The sequence below is a fragment of the Palaemon carinicauda genome, chromosome 42, assembly GCF_036898095.1.
Source record: "Palaemon carinicauda isolate YSFRI2023 chromosome 42, ASM3689809v2, whole genome shotgun sequence".
NCBI classification, from domain to species: domain Eukaryota; kingdom Metazoa; phylum Arthropoda; class Malacostraca; order Decapoda; family Palaemonidae; genus Palaemon; species Palaemon carinicauda.
The window spans coordinates 31,607,415-31,624,879 of NC_090766.1; the positions used below are offsets into that span (position 1 = coordinate 31,607,415).

A 17,465-nucleotide genomic window follows, 5' to 3' on the forward strand; every position below is an offset into this window, starting at 1 on the left:
GGGGACGCGACAGTATTGTACTTAATACTAGGAACACAAGGAAGCATGGTTTACCTGCAGAGGTTTGAGGTCAGCTATGCAGAGACCCAGGATACTGCATTCCCCAAGAGAGGGGAGGATGAAGAAAGAAGTAAGAGCCAGACATACTTTTTCATTCACGCAGACTAAAACCGGGTAACAGTGCCCTCAACCTTCTGCTACTTGTCCATTAAGGAGCCTAAGGTTAGACCAACTGTTGTGCAGCCACCACAGGGCCAATAGATAAAGTATCGAGGCTCCTGTGGGTCACGTCCTGCAGGTAGTGGGCTGTAAAGGTCGTCTGACGCTTCCAGACTCCAGCTTGTAGCACCTGCGTCACAGAGAAGTTTCTCTTGAAGGCCAGGGACGTGGCAATGCCCCTAACATCATGTGCCCTAGGGCGACGTGACGGAGGAGGGTCTGGATTCAAGGCATGATGGATGGTCCGTCGAATCCAGGCTGAGATGGTATTCTTGGTGACCCTCCTCTTCGTCCTTCCCATGCTCACAAACAGGGCTTGCACGCGTGGACGGACTGCAGCTGTTCTCTTCAGATAACGTCTCAGACTTCTTACTGGGCAGAGTAGCAGATGATCTGGGTCATCTGTTACGGAACGGAGACTCACAACCCTGAAGGAGTCGAACCGTGGGTCCGGCACTCCAGGGTTCTGAGTCTTGGCAACAAACTCAGGGACGAACCTGAACGTTACCTCCCACCATCCCCTTGAATGGGCGATGTCGTATGAGAGACCATGAAGTTCACTGACTCGCTTGGCCGAAGCCAGAGCGAGCAGGAATACCGTCTTCCAAGTCAGGTGTTGGTCAGAGGCTTGGCGTAATGGTTCGAACGGAGGTCTCTTCAGAGCCCTGAGGACCCGAACCACGTTCCAAGGAGGCGGTCTCACTTCCGACTGAGGGCAGGTAAGCTCGTAGCAACGTATGAGTAAGGAAAGTCCCAGCGAGGAGAAAATATCTATTCTTTCCAGCCTGAAGACAAGGCTTAAGGCTGAGGGATAGCCTTTCCCCGCCGAGACCGAAAGGCGCATTTCCTCCCGCAAATAAACGAGGAACTCAGCTATTGCTGGAATAGAGGCATCTAGGGGAGAGATACCACTACCACGACACCAACCACAGAAGACTCTCCACTTCGCCTGGTAGACCCCTGCGGATGACTTTCGCAGGTGTCGAGACATCCTTTCCGCAACTTATTGCGAAAAGCCTCTCTCCGTGAGGAGACACTGGATAGTCTCCAGGCGTGAAGCTGAAGCGATGCTACGGCTTTGTGGAAGATGTTGCAATGTGGTTGTCTGAGTAGCTCGTGTCATGGGGGAAGCTCTCTCAGGGGTTGCATCAGGAGCTGCAGAAGGTCCGGAAACCACTCTGCATGATGCCATAGCGGAGCTATTAAGGTCATCGACAGGTTGACCGATAGTCTGGTCTTGTTGAGCACCCTTCTCATCAGACAGAACGGTGGGAAGGCGTAGACGTCGATGTTGTCCCACCGTTGTTGGAAGGCATCTTGCCAGAGTGCCTTGGGGTCCGGGACTGGGGAGCAGTACAGCGGCAGCTTGAAATTCAAGGCTCTCGCGAACAGGTCCACTGTCGGGGAACCCCACAAAGTCAGGACTTTGTTGGCTACCTGAGGATCTAGAGACCACTCGGTACTCACTATCTGCGAAGCTCTGCTCAGATTGTCGGCGAGCACATTTCTTTTCCCAGGAATGAAGCGAGCTGATAGACGTATCGAGTGGACTTTGGTCCATCTTAGTATCTCTACTGCAAGATGGGATAGCTGTTGTGAAAAGGTACCTCCCTGCTTGTTGATATAAGCCACTACCGTGGTGTTGTCGCTCATCACCACCACAGAGTGGCCCGCCAGGGTCTGTTGGAACTGTTGAAGGGCCAGGGAAACGGCCTTCAGCTCTAACAGGTTGATGTGGAGGTACTTTTCTGATTCTGACCATAGGCCTGAGGCCCTCTGGTTCAGAACATGGACCCCCACCCTTCTTTTGATGCGTCCGAAAACAGCATCAAATCCGGGGGAAGGACGAAAAGATCCACTGCCTTTCGAAGGTTGTCGTCGGTCAGCCACCATTGCAGGTCCATCCGTTCCGCAGGTCCTATAGGGACCAGGAAGTCCGGGGAATCGATGCCTTGATCCCACCGGGACTTGAGCCGCCATCCTGAGGCGTTTGTTGGAAACCAGACGGGCCAAGGAGGCTAGGTGACCTAAAAGACGTAACCACGATTGGGCTGGAAGATCTTCTCGACTGAGGAAAGGCTTTGCAACCCTCCTCAGCCTTGCTATCTTGTCGTCTGATGGAGAGGCTCTGTGGAGATCGGTGTCTGATATCATACCTAGATATATCAGTCGTTGTGTTGGGAGCAGAGAGGAGGACTTCTCGAGATTTACCATGATCCCTAGATCTTGGCAAATTCCCAGAGATTTACCATGATCCCTAGATCTTGGCAAATTCCCAGAAGCCTGTCTCGGTGTCGAAGAAGGGTCGACTTCGAGTCTGCCAGGATCAGCCAGTCGTCCAGATAACAGAGGAGACGGATGCCGTTCCTGTGCGCCCACGAAGATATTAGTGTGAACACTCTGGTGAACACCTGAGGTGCTGTGGAGAGACCGAAACACAGCACCTTGAACTGATAGATCTTGTCTAGGCTGAATCGTAGGTACTTCCTGGAAGACGGATGGATTGGGATCTGGAAGTACGCGTCCTTCAGATCCAGTGTGCACATGAAGTCTTGCGGTCTCACTGCAAGTCTGACCGTGTCTGCTGTCTCCAAGCTGAACGAAGTTTGCTTGACAAACTTGTTCAGGGCTGAGAGGTCGATGACGGGTCTCCAGCCTCCAGACGCCTTCTTTACAAGAAAAAGTCGACTGAAGAAGCCTGGGGAGCCGTCCACGACCTCCTGGAGAGCATCCTTCTTGAGCATGGTCTCGACTTCTGCCCGAAGGGCTAGCCCCTTTGCCGATCCCTTGGCATAGGAGCTCAACGACACTGGATTCGCTGTCAGGGGAGGTTGAGATGAAATGAACGGGATGCGATATCCTTGTCCGATTACAGAGATCGTCCAGGAATCGGCCCCGAGTTGCTGCCACCTGAGCACGCAACTTTGTAGGCATCCCCCCACAGGTGGACATGCAGGGCGATTTCCAATCCTAGCGCTTGCGGCCTCGGCCGTTCCTTCTACAATTTTTGCCTCCCCTGGAGGACTTTCCGCCCTTCTTGTCTTTGACAGGAAAGGGCTGCGGTTTAGACACTTTGGTCTTAGCTGCCGGAGCCTGCTTCGGTGTCCTGTGAGGCTGCTGTTGTTGTTGAAGAGCTGGAGGTTTGTAGGGCCGAGATGTAAGGGCCTTCTGGAGGAGCGAATCGTGACTCATATTGCTCCACCTCTCAGCTGTCCGTTCTACGTCCTTGGGCTCAAACAGGTTTCCTCCAAGGATGGAGGAATGTCTGAGCTTGCTGACATCCATAGTGTGGACCTTCGGGTGGAACCTCTCGGTCACCGCATCACGACGCTTGAGAATCGAGTTAGCCCACAGGTTAGTGACCTGGTGAGCTAAAAACTCGATGGAGCGCGTGCCCGAGAGGAGGAAGGTCTCCAGGGCCTTCCTAATGCTCTCCTTGGACAACTCCTCAGAGCACAATAGGATGCCCAGAGACCCTAGCCAGACATCCAGCCACGAAGTGGCCTGCATGGTACACTTCGCGACCTTCTCCTGGCTCAGGATCTCCGATGCCGAGAATGTCACCTGCCGGGCGTTGAGTTTCTCTAAAGAGAGACCCCTGGTGAGCTCTTCCATGGAGTGGTGGAGGAGAAGAGCTTAACAAGGCTCCTTCATGATATCGAAGTACCTCCTCTGCTGCACACGAGGAGGTGGGAGGAGCTTGTTCCCGGCAGAAGAACGGCTGGAGGAGGTGAGCTCGGAGAGCTGGCCCTCGACCTTGTCCCTGGCGCTCTTCACCCCCTGGGACCAGGGCAGGGCTGCACTGGTCTTGGGGGGCTTCTGAATGCCATAAACCTGGTCCAGGACCGTATCCTTGCCTTCGCGAGGAGCGGTCTCGGGGTCCTTGAAACTATTGAGTTGCCTCATTAGTCCAAGGACCTGCCAGAAGGCGTGCTCCGATTCGCGCTGCTCTCCTCCTTGTGGACTGGCTGCTAAGTCTCCTGTCCCCATTGGCTCTTCATGGGGAGACACGCGGACGTTCTCCCGGGGAAAAGTTGTCTCTGGACGAAACCTCGACGATGATTTGGGTAACGTCTTCGAGTCCTTGGGCTCCCTCCTGGGAGGGATACAGGACTCCAACAAAGAGGTCTGGAAGGTCCCTCCTACACGAGACGTTTCTCTTCCTTGAGGTGGGGTTCCTCCCATTGGTGCTGTGGGAGTGTGTCTCACCTCACTTGATTCTCCCGAGGACGGGAAAGGTTCGTCCACAGACCTCTTGGGAGCCAGCTTAACCCTGGGAGAAGTCACCGCGAAATCCACTCCTCTCCTTCTCTTCAGCGGGGGCGAGGGAGCCTTTGGTTTCAGTCCCAGATCAGCGAAGTCTGGCTTCATAGCCTGCACCACCGCTTTCATCAGGGAACCAAACCAAGGCTGGCGGCTGACTGACACAGTGTCAGCGATCCCCGCTGGAGGGAAGGGGATCGGTTGATCCTTCGGAGTGGATACTACAGGGCCTGCCTGGAAAGAAGAAAGGGAAGAAGAATGTTGTCCGGACCTCTCCGATGACTCTTCCTGCTCCTGGGCACGTGCTCGGCGCTTCCGCGATGGTGATCGCGAGGACGATCTGGAAGTACGCGGCCCCGGTACCTTGCAAGGCTGGGCGCGCTGCAAAACCCGGCGGGAATCGCGCTGGGGGTCGCGCTGGTGCTCGCATGATGGCAGAATCGCCGGGTCACGCTGGCGCTCATGCGATGGCAGAATCGCCGGGTCACGCTGCGCTCATGCGATGGCAGAATCGCTGGGTCGTGCGCCTCGCGCGGAGATGGGGGCGCGTGCGCGTATGGGCGAGCTGGCGAGTTGGCATGTGGGCGCATGGGCGCGTGGGAGCGCGGGAGCGTGGGCGCGGGCGCATGGGCGCGTGGGAGCGGGCGCGTGGGGGCGCGGGCGCGTGGGGGCGCGGGCGCGTGGGGGCGCGGGCGCGTGGGGGCGCGGGCGCGTGGGGGCGCGGGCGCGTGGGGGCGCGGGCGCGTGGGGGCGCGGGCGCGTAAGGCGGGGCGGGGGGCGCGGGCGCGCTGGCAAGGAGGGGGCGCGGGCGCGTGAGGGCGCGGGCGCGCGCGCTGGGAAGGAGGGTGTGCGTGAATGCACAGGTGAGCGCAGGTGAGGGTGTGCGTGAATGCACAGGTGAGCGCAGGTGAGGGTGTGCGTGAATGCACAGGTGAGCGCAGGTGAGGGTGTGCGTGAATGCACAGGTGAGCGCAGGTGAGGGTGTGCGTGAATGCACAGGTGAGCGCGAGTGCCTGGGTGATCGCTGGCGGTCAGGAGAACGATGGCGCGTAGGCAAACGATGGAGCATAGGCAAGAGTAAGCGCGTTGGCGAGCGATGGCACGTTGGCGAGTGATGGCGCGTTGGCGAGCGATGGCGCGTTGGTGATCGATGATGCGTGGAACGCGTGGGCGACCGACCACGCACAGGTGAGCTGGCGCGTGGGCGAGTCGGAGCCCTGTGGCGATCATACGCGAGGGCGCGTAGGTGAGCGTTCGCGTGCAGGCGAAGGATCGCGCGGGCGCTTAGGAGAACGCTGGCGCGTAGGAGATCACTGACGCGTAGGATGGCGCGCCGTTGCTGATGTTCTCGAAGGTGAAGTCTCGTGGGCGGGCTCAGGAGATGACTCACGGGCGCGTGGGTGCGAATGCACTTTAGTGCGCGCTGGAGACTGGAGCGCAGGCGGCGGTTGACGCGTAGGGGAACGCTGGCGAGGCAACGGAACAATGTCCTTGCCTGCGCCCAGATCCGAAGATCGTGGGCACGCGGGCGAACGTTGGCGCGCTGGACGCGCATCAGGAACTGGGCGCGCAGTAGTGCGCTGACACGCAGGAGGTTGACGGCGCTCAGGAGACTGTTGACGCGCAGCAGGGGCTGAAGTGCGCGTTCATGCAGGCGAGCGCTGAGCAGGAGAGCGCTGGCGAGCAGGTGAAAGCTGGCGAGCAGGAGAGCGCTGACGAGCAGGAGAGCGCTGGCGAACAGGGGCGTGTTGGCGATCAGGAGAGCGCTGGTGAGAAGAGTCTGACGACTCATCTGCCGTAGAGAGCTTGCGCGCAGGAGGGCACTGGTGAGCAGGAGAGCGCTGGCGAGCAGGAGAGCGCTGGCGAGCAGGTGAGCGCTGGCGAGCAGGTGAGCGCTGGCGAGCAGGAGAGCGCTGGCGAGGAGAGTCAGGAGACTCTACAGCAGGAGAGCGCTAGCGCGCAAGAGAGCGCTGGCGAGCAGGAGAGTGCTGACGAGCAGGCGCGCGCTGGCGATTAGGAGAGCGGTGGCGCTTGCGCGCTACTGAAGGGCGCACAGGTGAAACCTGGCGCGGAAGGGCCTCACCCACATTGTGGGATAAGCCCTTCTGCCCTGAAGGGACCGGTGCTTGCGTAGGCAAAGAAGATCTAGCAGGCGCAGGAGATCGAGAACGATCTGCAGAAAGGTCCAGTGGAGTTACTGCTACGGTCTGCTCCTGACGAGAAGAGTCCTTCACAGGGGACGACGCGGATGACGACCCGAAGAGAAGGCGCCTCTTGACTCCCTTGTAAGGAGAAGGAAGGCCTCGGCAACGAAGAGGAGGGCGAGCCTTACAGCGAAGACGACCTCGAGGCAGGGTATCACCGTCGTCGATTCTCCAAAGAGGAGTCTCTGTTAGTGCACTCCCCCGAGGGGGAGCAACACTCGCAGGAGAGACCGTTGGACCCAGCTTCCCCCTCGAAGGATGTTTGGAGGGGGCACCTGGGCCTTCAGCAACATCCGCAACAGTAGCAGCAGGGGTTTGACCCAACCCGTCGGGCGCCTCTCCCACAACAACATCAACAATAGCCAGGGGGTCTACCTCTGGTATTACCGGCAACTGTTGGACAGCTGCCCCCAACTGGATCAGATCAAACAGGGCTTCCTTGGAGGGCGTGCCCTTGAGCCCAAAGGAAGCCCAAAGCTGGAAAAGATCATTGTTAGACACAGTCTGGTCGTAATCCACAAAATCAATAATATCCTCCCCCAAAAGGAGGAGGGGGAGCTGCCTCGCTATGGGAGGCAACGCCCTCTCCCGCACCCCAAGTTTGGGAAACAAAAGTAGGGCCTATGCTACCACTCGGCGGCCTCTCATTTGAGACCGAACGAGTAGGAGCTTCGGAGGAGGTTCAGGCAACGGAAGAAGAGTCCTTAGAGCCTTCCTTCCCCAGGGCAGTCCCTAAGGGAGAACGGTCTCACTAAGAACTCTTCTCACGCTGCCGGGCAAACCTCTCCCACTGGGAGGTAGGCCACTCCCGACATTCCATACACAGATTATCACTATCACACCGTTCGACATCGACACTGCGGGCAAAGGGTGTGAGGGTCTGTCTCGACCGCCGACATGAATGTTCCACAGGGGCGATCGGGAAGTCCAGGGCATTTCCGCATAATGGAAGCAAAGGTAGAGGCCAACTTCAAACAAACACACACTGAAAGAAAAAGAAAAACAGATTATTGCTGTTAAATATGTGAGGACGGGACCGAAACATCTGTACATCGTCCGAGCCAAAAGTGCAGTGAGGCTGCTCACCGGTGTGTGGGGGGGGGAGGGTAGCTAGCTACCCCTCCCCTACCCCAGTGCTAACTAGCGCGGGGGTAGTTTAACCCTCGTTAAAATCCAATGGCTCGTCATTTCAGCTATGCCGAAAGTAAACCCTATGTAAATAGCGTGGTTTGTATTTCGGTTACGGAACAAACAAGAATAATAAGAAAAGTTTAATGCAAAGCAAGTGTGTGCGCATGTGCATGAACACGTCAGCCAGCGACTCTGTGAGTTGAGGGGAGCAGCAACTCTGCCTCAGGCAGTCACCCCGTGACGATGAATGAGACTGGATGTGGTCACGCATGCTCCGACAGTCCCAATAGACTATTTGCTTGCTCCTTGAAATAGCACAGCAAAAATCCTGGGATGTAAAAAAAAGTGCACTATAAAAGCACAATGCACTGCATAACACTTAACTGTTTACTTGCATCACTACACTGCACATTAAATATGAATAAATCGAATAACAACGAATGCACATTTGAACTGGGAGTCTATTAATGGCGTCGACCGGTTCCTGTTGTCCACGTCTTGAAAAAAGTTCTCATAATACGACACTGTAAGTTCAATACGCCATGTACGTGTTGGTAACTTCCTTAACCTTTATTGGTGGGGCAAGGATACAACTTAAAAAGTAGATTCTCAATGTCTATTAGAGCAAATACACAAGATACGTGGGACACGAGGAAAGATAACTTATCAGCTAAGGGGACGAAGACGAACAGACTGCATCATGGGAACACAACACATAAGTGTTGCCAATGCTGACCCAATGTTGCCACATCATATCAATAACATTACAGGAATTAATCTACTGATATGTAACATCTGAAATAATGGTTGCAAGTACATAATACGGTTAACAATACGTACAATAATGATAATACAGTACTGTAAATGGCATATGCAATAATACTAATCATGATAATACTGGAACATGTGAAATATCAAAAATTTTGAAGTAATTTTTATTTTTCCTAACATACTTACCGAGAACTACTTTCTTAGGAGTTACCTGTAACCTCCTCTCTACCGACCAGAGTTTTGTGTAGGGTACCCTCTACCCCGTTTTCTATGGAGGCCTACCCCCGGCATTAAAGAATGTGCCCCGAGGGTAGGCTTATCGCTAGGTCGATGTCCGTCCGGGTCAACAGCTCCAGTAAGTTCTATTGAAGTAGCACAATGCTTGCAAGGGAAGAGAGGCACTCGGGGAAGGAAGGGAGGGCCATTACCCGAAAGTAGTTCTCGGTAAGTATGTTAGGAAAAATAAAAATTACTTAAAATTTTTTATTTGTTCCAACACGAATACTTACCTCGAACTACTTTCTTAGGAGACTTACACTTTAGGAGGCAGGAGTGCTATCTGACCCACAGACCCGGTAAGCCCAGGAATAACGGTACATACTAGAAAACGGACGAGACGGTACATACTAGAAAACGGACGAGAGGGTAACAACACAAAGAGCTCACGTTAGTGTCTAAGTACTCACCCTTTGAAAAACTTCTTCTGATGTTGCATCCAGTAGCGTAATCGTGAAGAATGTGTGATCCAATGGTACAAGTTGGTACTCCCCGATGAGGCTAGGGAGCAACTGGGTAGGATGGAAAGAAAACGGACCTGTGTCTCCCGGTTGCTATCCGTGATCGAGCCTGGGGCTTTTACCGTTACACCACTTGGAGGGCGGAGATGACTGTTCCAATGGAGAACCCATCTAAGGACTTCCTCGAGTAGTTCTTGAGGTAATGGGCAGTAAAGGTTGACTGGTTCGACCAAGTACCTGCTCGAAGGATCTGAACCACTGCCATGTTTTTCTCAAAGGCTAAGGACGAGCTCAGGCCTCTGATGTCATGAGGTCTGGGGGTGCCTGACATGGCCATGCCTTCCTTCTTGTAGGCTCTGGCAATAATTTGTCTCAACCAGAAGGAAATGGTGTTCTTGGACACTTGCTTCTTAGTAATACCCGTGGATACGAAGAGGCTCTTGATGCCTGGGCGGAGATGAGCCGTTCTTTCAAGATATTTTCTAATGGTCCGTACAGGGCATAATTTCAAATCCTCCGAATTACCCATCCTAGGGATGGCTGGTATTGAGAAACCTTCGAACTTTGGATCCCAGACTGCTGGGTTCTGGGTCTTCGCCACAAAAGAAGGAACGAACTTGAAGGATACTTCTTTCCAACCCTTCGAATGAGAAACGTCATATGACAGCCCATGGATCTCACCCACTCTCTTAGCGGACGCCAAGGCCAGCAAGAAGACGGCCTTGAGAGTGAGATCCCTGTCCAAGATATCTTTCAAAGGTTCAAAGGGGGGCCACACAACATCTTCAGGACCTTAGCTAAGTCCCACTGGGGCACCCTACTCGCCTGTGGGGGGCAGGACTGCTCGAAGCTTTTGACAAGCATCGCTATGTGCCTAGAGGCCCCCAGGTCGATGCCCTTCAGGAGGAAGACTTGGCCTAAGGCGGCCTGAACCCCTTTTATGGCTGGGATTGACATTCCCATCTTGTCTCTGAGAAACACCAGAAAATATGCTATGTCTGGGACAGATGCCTTAAGAGGTTTAATGTGCCTCTCAGAGCACCACTTCGTGAAGGAGGCCCACTTAGCCTGGTAGACCGCGGCTGAAGACTTTCTCAGGTATAGCGACATTCTCTTAGCAGTGGATGAAGAATATCCTTCTTTCTTCAGGAGTCGCTCGATAGTCTCCAGGCGTGAAGATGTAGGGAGAGTGGGTTGTCGTGGAGCCTGAGAAAATGAGGTTGATGCAGAAGATCTGACCTGTTGGGCAGAGGCCACGGTGGTTGACTCGCCAGGTCTTTTAGGTCCGCGAACATCTCTCTCCGGCCACCAGGGCGCTACCAAAGTCATCTTTAGGTTTCGGAGTGTCCTTACTCTGTTGAGCACCTGCCTTATCAACGTGAAAGGGGGAAAAGCGTACACGTCTAGATTGTCCCACTTGTGCTGAAAGGCGTCTTCCAAGGCTGCTTTCGAGTCTGGTACAGGAGAACAATATACGGGGAGTTGGGCGTTGAGTTTTGTTGCAAAGAGGTCCATCAACGGGGAACCCCAACGTTGGATGATGAGCTTAGCTACTTCTGGAAGGAGGGACTATTCTGGCCCTACTATCTGGCCCACTCTGCTGAGACCGTCGGCCAGCACGTTTTTCTTCCCGGGAATGAACCATGCTAACAACACCACTTGGTTGTCTTCTGCCCAATCTAGAATTTTTATGGTGAGATCACACAACTCCTTCGACTTCAAGCCTCCTTGCTTCTTTATGTATGCTACTACCGTGGCATTGTCGCACATAAACGCCACGGTGTTTCCCTTTACAAGATCTGCGAAGTGTAGGCAAGCCTTCTGGACTGCCTTCAACTCCAGGACATTGATGTGGAGTTCCTTTTCTCCGTCCAACCAGGTCCCTCGTGCTGTTTCGTCGAGGAGATGGGCTCCCCACCCTTGGTTGGAGGCGTCTGTGAACAGTAGTAACTCGGGGGGGGGGGGGTCGCTCGCGAAGGGCATCCCCTTGAGTGAGTTCGACCGGCAATGCCACCATTCCAGGGAGGCCTCGTGTTTGGTAGAACTGGGATTAGTACTTGTTGTGAGTCCAGTTGGCACCAGAGGTTCTTCAGGCTCCATTGCACGGCTCTGAGCCTTACCCTCCCTTGGGGAACTAGTTTCTCCAATGAGACCAGGTGACCTATCAGTCTCTGCCAGTCTTTCGCTCTCCTGGGACGCCCCGACAGGAACGGCCGAATGATTTCCATGAGGTTGTTTATTCTGTCTCCCGAAGGGAAGGTTTTTCCCAGAATGGTATCTAACGTCATTCCCAAGTAGGTCATTCTGGTGGATGGGGATAGGTTTGATTTCTCCGGGTTGATTATGATGCCCAGATCCTTGCAAAACTGGAGGATTTTCATCCCTTGTTCCTCCAAGAGGTCCTTCGAGGAGGAAAGAAGCAACCAGTCGTCCAGGTATTGGATGAGGCGAATGCCTCGTTCGTGAGCCCACACTGAGACAGTCGTGAAGACTCTCGTGAACACCTGGGGCGCTGTTGACAATCCGAAGCAAAGGGTCTTGAATTGCAGGATCTGGGAACCCCATTTCACCCGAAGAAACTTTCGACTCGAGGGGTGGACCGGAATTTGGAAGTAGGCGTCCTTGAGGTCTATGGTCATCATGTAATCTTTCTCCCTCAAGGACAGCAGGACTGACTTCGGAGTGTCCATTTTTAAGTCTGTCTTCTTGATGAACTTGTCGAGAGCCGACAGATCTATAACCGACCTCCACCCCCCGTCGCTTTTTCTACCAGGGACAGACGACTGTAGAAACCCGGGCCTGGGAGAAGAATTTCTTCCATGGCCCCCTTCTCTAATATGGAGGACACCTCCTCTTGAAGGGCGGTCTTCTTTAATGGGTCTTTGGGAGCCAGCCATTCCGCCCGGCTGGCCGGGATTAGAGGGGGTGGTTCTGCTAAGAACGGTAGTCTGTAGCCCTCCTTTAGTACGGACACTGTCCAAGGCTCCGCTCCATGAGCCTTCCATGCTTGCCAATGTAGTCTGAGGCATCCCCCAACCCGAAGCTTGGGCGGGGATAGGGGACCTCCCACTCTATCTCCTTCTGGAGGGGCGGCCTGAACGGCCTCTCCTAGAGGCAGAGTAACCTGTTCTGAAGGAGCTTGAAGATGCTGGAGCTCCCCTACAGGGGGGCTGAGGCATTGAGAACCAGGAGGAAGAGGGAGCCTCTCTCCTCGTGCTGGGAGAGGCCTGGGCCGCTGCGGCACTATCTGAGACGGACCTCTTGTAGGGCGGTCTCCTAGAAGGCGTAGGCCTGGGGGTGTTTGACTCTTTCCTCTTCGAGACCTTCTCCATGATGGTCTCTAGTTCTTTTAGGGGAAACAAGGAGTCCCCCCCACAAGGGTAGGCTCCTCATGGCCCGCGCTTCCCTGTCTGGAACCTTCCGGGACACCTTAGCCAGTACGGTGTCTCTTTTGCGGAGTACCCAGTTAGCTGTCAAGGCGAGCGACTGGTACGTTAAAAACTTTAAGGTTTTACCCCCGGAGGTAATAAGTTCCCTCAGGAGGTTCTGCTGGTCAGGGTCCACGGGGTCGAACGAGGGTTGTACTCCTACTAAGGTGGAAGTCCACCAGTCCAGCCAAGAGGAGACGTTCACCAGATCCCTTGACATTTCTTCCATCATGGAGGCCTCCGATGGAGAAAAACAAATTGGGGCCGAAGAGGCTCTATCCTCTGAGATGCCCTGACCCAGGATGTCAAGGGAAGATTCCACTTTACAGGGGCCTGGGCGACGCCCCTCCGGCACATATACTTTGCCCTGAGTCATGAGGCCCCGGAGCAATTTTGAGGAACTCTGGGTTTTGGGGGCCTCGGCATTACTAGCCACCACTTTGTCCACATACTCTTGCCCTAGGACCAGATCTCGGGCTAGAGGAAGCGCCAGAGACGTCTTAGGTTGGGTAGGGGTCTGCATTATCCGTAACAGGCTTAACCTCCAGTAGTCTTCGTCCGTAGCTGCAGGTTCCTCAATCTTATGGTGCCTCCTGATAAGGCCAATCACCCTCCTACAGGCCGAGTCCTCCGTTGGGGAACCCTCCCTCCCGTCAGCCGAGGTCTCGGCTTGAGACCGGGGAGCTGGGTTGCCAGGCACACCGACCGGACGTCTAGATCTTGGAGCCAGGGGTGCCGTCCTACCGAGGTACTGGACTTCATCGGCGGGGACGTCCGCACCAGGGGCCGGGGTTAATGCAGGCATCGTTGAGGACTCTCGTCCGCTCAAGGGCTCTGGGTGACGAGGACGCGGTTCCCGTGGGCTGACCCGACAGCGGGAACCGTTCCTTCCGACCCGAAGGCCGCACCAGCTGGGCTGGTTCGGCCAGGCTGCCCGAAAAGAAGCGCGTTTCCCCAGCTGGGCGAGGTGAACCGGAGGCTTCGAGGACTTACGCCTACCTGTGAGTCCTTCCTGCGAACTTGGTTGCGAGGGTCAAGGTCGTGTTTGGAGGAAGGTATCCTTGGCGAGAACTCCCTGGAACGGCGGTCCGGGGAACAAAGTACTCTTGACTCCCGGGGTACGAAGACCCAATCGCCATCAGGAGACCTACTCCTCCTGTACTTACGCCCTGGGGAGCGGGAGCGCTTCCTACAGTACCTGGAGCGCGACCTAGAACGGGAACGCCTGCTCCTGGACCGCTCTCTCCAACGACGATGTTTTCTCCTGGCTTCTTCCCCCGACGAGTAATAGTCTTCTGAAGAACCCGACGACACTGCACTTATCGTATGGCGGGCGGTAGCGGGGACTGCGGGGGACTTCGTAACTCGCTGAGTGCCCGAGGTCGACGGTTGAAGGAAATCTTCGGGGACTTCTGTGAGAGGGGCCGGGAACGATCCATGACGCTCCATGCTAGGAAGCCAGGGGTCCAGGCCCTCTTCCATTCGTAACGGGACCTACCTGGTGTCTTCGGAAGCTTCCAACCGAAGGCATCATTACCCGTAGACCGTAACTTATTTTGGTTGTCGGCGCCTACCGAAGACCCTGAAGCACAGGCCCACGAGGGCGGCGAAGACACAGACACAACGTTACTACCCTATAAGGGGTCATCGGAGGACACGTGGCCCCCGAGCACGGGCCGACTCTCCGGACGCACTACTGGGTTCTTCAATAGCCCTAGAAGGACCCGCAACTGCCACTGCACCTTCACTAGACTCTTGGGGAAGACTGCTTTGTTCCTTCTCCACGACAGACTTACCTCGGCCCCTACTCTGTGTAGGGGACGGCGAAACAGAGGCCCCGTCGGACCGCTCACTGGGTGATGGTAGCGGCGAAGTAACGCTAGCTTTTCTGGGGGAACGTTTCGCCGATTTCCTCTTTTTAGTTCCGTAACGTACCCACTGGATATCACTCCAACCTACACACTCGGGGCACGTATCTGCTGACGAACAAACCCTTCCCCTACAGGAGGAGCAAAGGGAGTGAGGGTCCACTTCAGGCTTGGAGAGGAACGCTCCACACGATTTACCGGCTCTAGGCCCAGGACAACGGCGGATTTGCTCCATAATGCACACACGCAAGACACAAGCACGAAGGGAATCAAGGAATACACTGGGTAAGCACAAAGGTGGAAGGTGAACACACAGGAACACCCGTGAACAGTACACAGGAAACACAAGTTACCGCGCGGGGAACACATGGGACACACAGAACGCACACAAAGGATCGATAGAGAATGAGGGCGACGTGTTGACACGTCGCGACCAGAGAACTTACTGGAGCTGTTGACCCGGGCGGACATCGACCTAGCGATAAGCCTACCCTCGGGGCACATTCTTTAATGCTGGGGGTAGGCCTCCATAGAAAATGGGGTAGAGGGTACCCTACACAAAACTCTGGTCGGTAGAGAGGAGGTTACAGGTAACTCCTAAGAAAGTAGTTCGAGGTAAGTATTCGTGTTGGAACAAGTGTCTTTTCATGTACCTACACAGGGAACCACCAAGCCCTTCTCCACTGATGTCACTGGAGACACAAAATGCACAGGGGGTACTGGGGGAGCGATAGCATTCACTACCAACTCCCTCAAAAAAGTGATGAAGAGCCTACCTGAAAGACCTAAGGAAAACCAAGCCTTCCTTACATCAAACTTATTGTCAACAACCTGCATGGTTAAAGTCAAAGAGGGTCCAGCCATATTTGGAAAAGCACGGTGCTATAAGCCCTAGGGCTCCAGCAAGGAAAAATAGCCCAGTGAGGAACAATGAACACCATGGGTTCCCCATGCACCAGCAAAACCTGGAACTCAGTTAATGTAGAGCAATCCACCTGACAATAGTGTAGTCTCTGGGGGCCAATCCAAGGGTGCATGCACAGTCACAACAGCAGCAGCGGTCACCCTTGAGGCTAAAGACTTATCCAGGGCCTTCTTAGGCATTGCCCAGGCTAAGCTTTACTAACGCTTTGCACGTTTCCTTCCATTGAGGGTGTATGCCTACCACTGCACCAGAGGCCACAACCTACACTTGGAATATGGGGATAACTCCAAAGTCATATCCCTACAGGAGGCATAAAGGAAGATTGGAATCAACAGCCGCTTTAGCCATAAACCACTTGGAGCGTCCTCCCTCCCCACTGTTGAAAAGAACATTCTTACTTCCACTCCATTACAAATGACCATTCCCTTCCTGTAAACAGATAGAAACTGACAATTTAATTTTTCAGAAGCTGTCTGCACATCTGTACACAACAGCAGCCGAAATGAAAAGCAAGGTTTCTCCGACTGGAGCTCCGCTCCCTAATCGATTGAATAACCGACTCGTTATCTAACTTTAATGACCAATATCAGATCACAATGAAACATCCCTAATTAAAGGACAAGGGTTTGTATGTTGCGTAGGAACAACTGTGAGGTACAGTATTGCAGGTCTCCACTGTTTCTTGGCCCTATTTCTACAGTATATCAAAAGGACGATTGAAGAGGGTATGACTAACATTACTACAATTCTGCTAATTTCTACATATGATTCTAGTAAGCATTACATTAGCATTCAATCTGTTAGCAGTTGATATCAGTCTGATTGGAAAAACCAATCTCTTACCGTTGAATCAATTTTTTCTCTACGCTCCTCTCCAGATAATGCCGAGTAAAGGTCTTTAGCAGATTCTCGAGCTAGCGTAACAAGATTCTCGTCGTGCGGATAAAGAAGAAGACGATCTAATACTGATTCAATGCTATCGCCTTCACCGAAGTCAACAACAAATGGGTTTGTGCCTTCACTTATGGAGGCCTGGAATTCAACAGATATAAGGGAAATTAAAATTAGGATAATTAAAAAATTTTTCTTCCAATAAATTTCTTGTTAAGTTACATTATAAATAGCATTTGCTTACTTTCTTTACTAGACACTTAAATTTAACCAAAATACCTTTTGTAATTAAAGTACAGTACTGTAATATCTACTGTATACAGTATAGATTGATTGCCCCTAATTCACTTGGAAAAGTTACAATTTAATTAGAACATTTGATTTGGTTAACCTTTCTCCATACAGAGGGAGTTATGAACTGGACAAATTAAGAAATTTTCATAAATCTTTTAAAATTTTCCTACGGATGATAATTTTACATTATTGGAATCACAACATTCGAGAATTGGATGACAATTTTATGACGCTGGAATGAAATGGTTATCAGTGAAAAAGCAATTACAGTATAACAAGATATTAAATAATTGTTTGGTACTTTGTATTTAGTTTAAAATAATTTTTGTAATGAACTTTTACATGTACTATACAGTAGTGTTTATAAGATTAGACAAATAATAATATCCAGTCCATTTTCAAAGAAAGCAAATTTTACATCTACTTGTATGCTTAGTAAAAAATCTTAAAAAGCATTGGATGCAATAATGTTATGCAAAGTGGAAGATAAAAAGACATAAAACAAGTAGTTTTCTCAGTTTTCCTTGCACGATGCTTTAGAACGAATTCAAAACATTGTTGATCTAAATAAAGCACAGTCATCAATAATCCTGTTATTAAATCTTATTTTCTAAATTTGTTGCTTTAAACTGTGATTGAAATATTTGTTGACCTCAAAACAAGAATTACAACTTCTACACAATTTGAACCAATAACTAAAACTACTTAATTCTTAAACAGTATAGTTTTGCTTA

At 52.8% G+C, this 17,465-nt stretch overlaps 1 protein-coding gene across 4 annotated transcripts in view; it reads right to left on the reverse strand.

The window, feature by feature from the left end:
* Positions 1–17,465, reverse strand: part of LOC137632989 (PDZ domain-containing protein 8-like) — a 454,088-nt gene that overhangs the window by 48,143 nt on the left and 388,480 nt on the right. For all 4 annotated transcript variants that reach the window (XM_068365143.1, XM_068365144.1, XM_068365141.1 and 1 more), the window contains one exon: positions 16,390–16,578. In XM_068365143.1, coding sequence (XP_068221244.1) covers positions 16,390–16,578 — 189 coding nt within the window. The remainder of the gene's footprint in view (positions 1–16,389; positions 16,579–17,465) is intronic.